This window comes from Lycium ferocissimum, chromosome 4, assembly GCF_029784015.1.
Source record: "Lycium ferocissimum isolate CSIRO_LF1 chromosome 4, AGI_CSIRO_Lferr_CH_V1, whole genome shotgun sequence".
In the NCBI taxonomy this organism is placed as follows: Eukaryota; Viridiplantae; Streptophyta; class Magnoliopsida; order Solanales; family Solanaceae; genus Lycium; species Lycium ferocissimum.
In genome coordinates this window covers 38,986,734-38,988,023 of record NC_081345.1, presented here as the reverse complement: position 1 = coordinate 38,988,023, position 1,290 = coordinate 38,986,734, and the positions used below count along the sequence as shown (strand labels likewise).

At 36.0% G+C, this 1,290-nt stretch overlaps 1 protein-coding gene across 1 annotated transcript; it reads right to left on the bottom strand.

Annotated features, from left to right (window-relative positions):
* Window positions 1–216: 216 nt before the first annotated feature.
* Window positions 217–1,290, bottom strand: LOC132052815 (histone H4). The gene is made up of 2 exons (XM_059444503.1): window positions 1,138–1,290; window positions 217–893 (listed from the first exon to the last, which is right to left on the bottom strand). The coding sequence occupies exon 2, from the start codon at window positions 870–872 to the stop codon at window positions 561–563; it is 312 nt and encodes a 103-aa protein (XP_059300486.1). The 5' UTR covers window positions 873–893; window positions 1,138–1,290; the 3' UTR covers window positions 217–560.

The following is a 1,290-nucleotide window of genomic DNA, read 5'->3' as shown; positions in this document are numbered from 1 at the left end:
ATAAGGGGACATATCTACTCCGCCCAGCATATCATGCATCATATGATCAAACACACCAGATTTTTCTGATAATCATCATTTTCAGCATTGCAAGTAACATAGGCATATATTGCTTAACTCTTCAGCCCTCCAAATGAACCACAATGGCATATATATAAGCTTGAAAAACATAGTGGACTTTTTATTGCAAAACGACCATAGACAAACGGAAGCAAATTAGAGGGAAATACACGAGGATTCACATAAAATTAAGATGCACCTCTTAGCACCTCCATCCAAACATATTGGAACATATGGTCATAATACTAAATGAAGTGTAAATAGAGGATTCACAAAATTTACCCAAGTAGTTACTAATATATAGAATTAAAACTTGAATCCTTCTGTCGAAATAAATTTTCAGTTGAGCATATTCTAGTTCTAGATAAACTGAGAAATGTTTATCTTACGAAACAACTACTCCTAAATGACCCTAATTACACCAACCCACAAAACAACTCCTTGACACCATTATAGTAATACTTAAATTCTTGACAGCAAGACTTTTGCAGAGCAAACACTTAACCACCAAAACCATAGAGAGTCCTACCCTGTCTCTTCAGAGCATAGACAACATCCATAGCAGTAACAGTCTTTCTTCTAGCGTGCTCAGTGTATGTAACAGCATCACGAATCACATTCTCTAGAAAGATCTTGAGGACTCCACGTGTCTCCTCGTAAATCAGACCTGATATACGCTTCACACCACCCCTACGTGCCAATCGACGAATTGCTGGCTTTGTAATACCCTGGATGTTATCTCTAAGCACCTTTCTGTGCCTCTTGGCTCCTCCTTTGCCCAATCCCTTGCCTCCCTTTCCACGTCCCGACATTTTCAATCTACTTTGATTTTTCTGTAATTTTATCAACAAATGCAAGCAATTTAGCTATCCAAATCGAAAACCCACGAGTTAAATTCAAATAATGCAGTATTCAATTTTAGAAAAACTGATGCTACGCTCTAGATTTGTAGAAATTAAAGGGAATAAATTTAAAAAAGATATACAGAATTCATTAAAATTTGCGATTAATACATATACAATTAAATATTAATTAAGTACTTATTTATGAGAAAGAAAAGGGGGAGATAGAACCAACCTGAAAATTGTGAGCTCTGAAACTAGAAGAAGAGAAATGATATGATGATGAGACAAGTGAGATGGGAATTGAGGTGGGGTTTTATTTATACATGGTGATTCTGTCTACTTCGATCCGTGTGATTGTTAGGAGAAGCGTTTAATACCGTTGATT

What these genes read in the sequence shown, in the direction of transcription:
- LOC132052815 (XM_059444503.1), bottom strand. Translation starts at nt 872, where the DNA reads ATGTCGGGACGTGGAAAGGGAGGCAAGGGATTGGGCAAAGGAGGAGCC.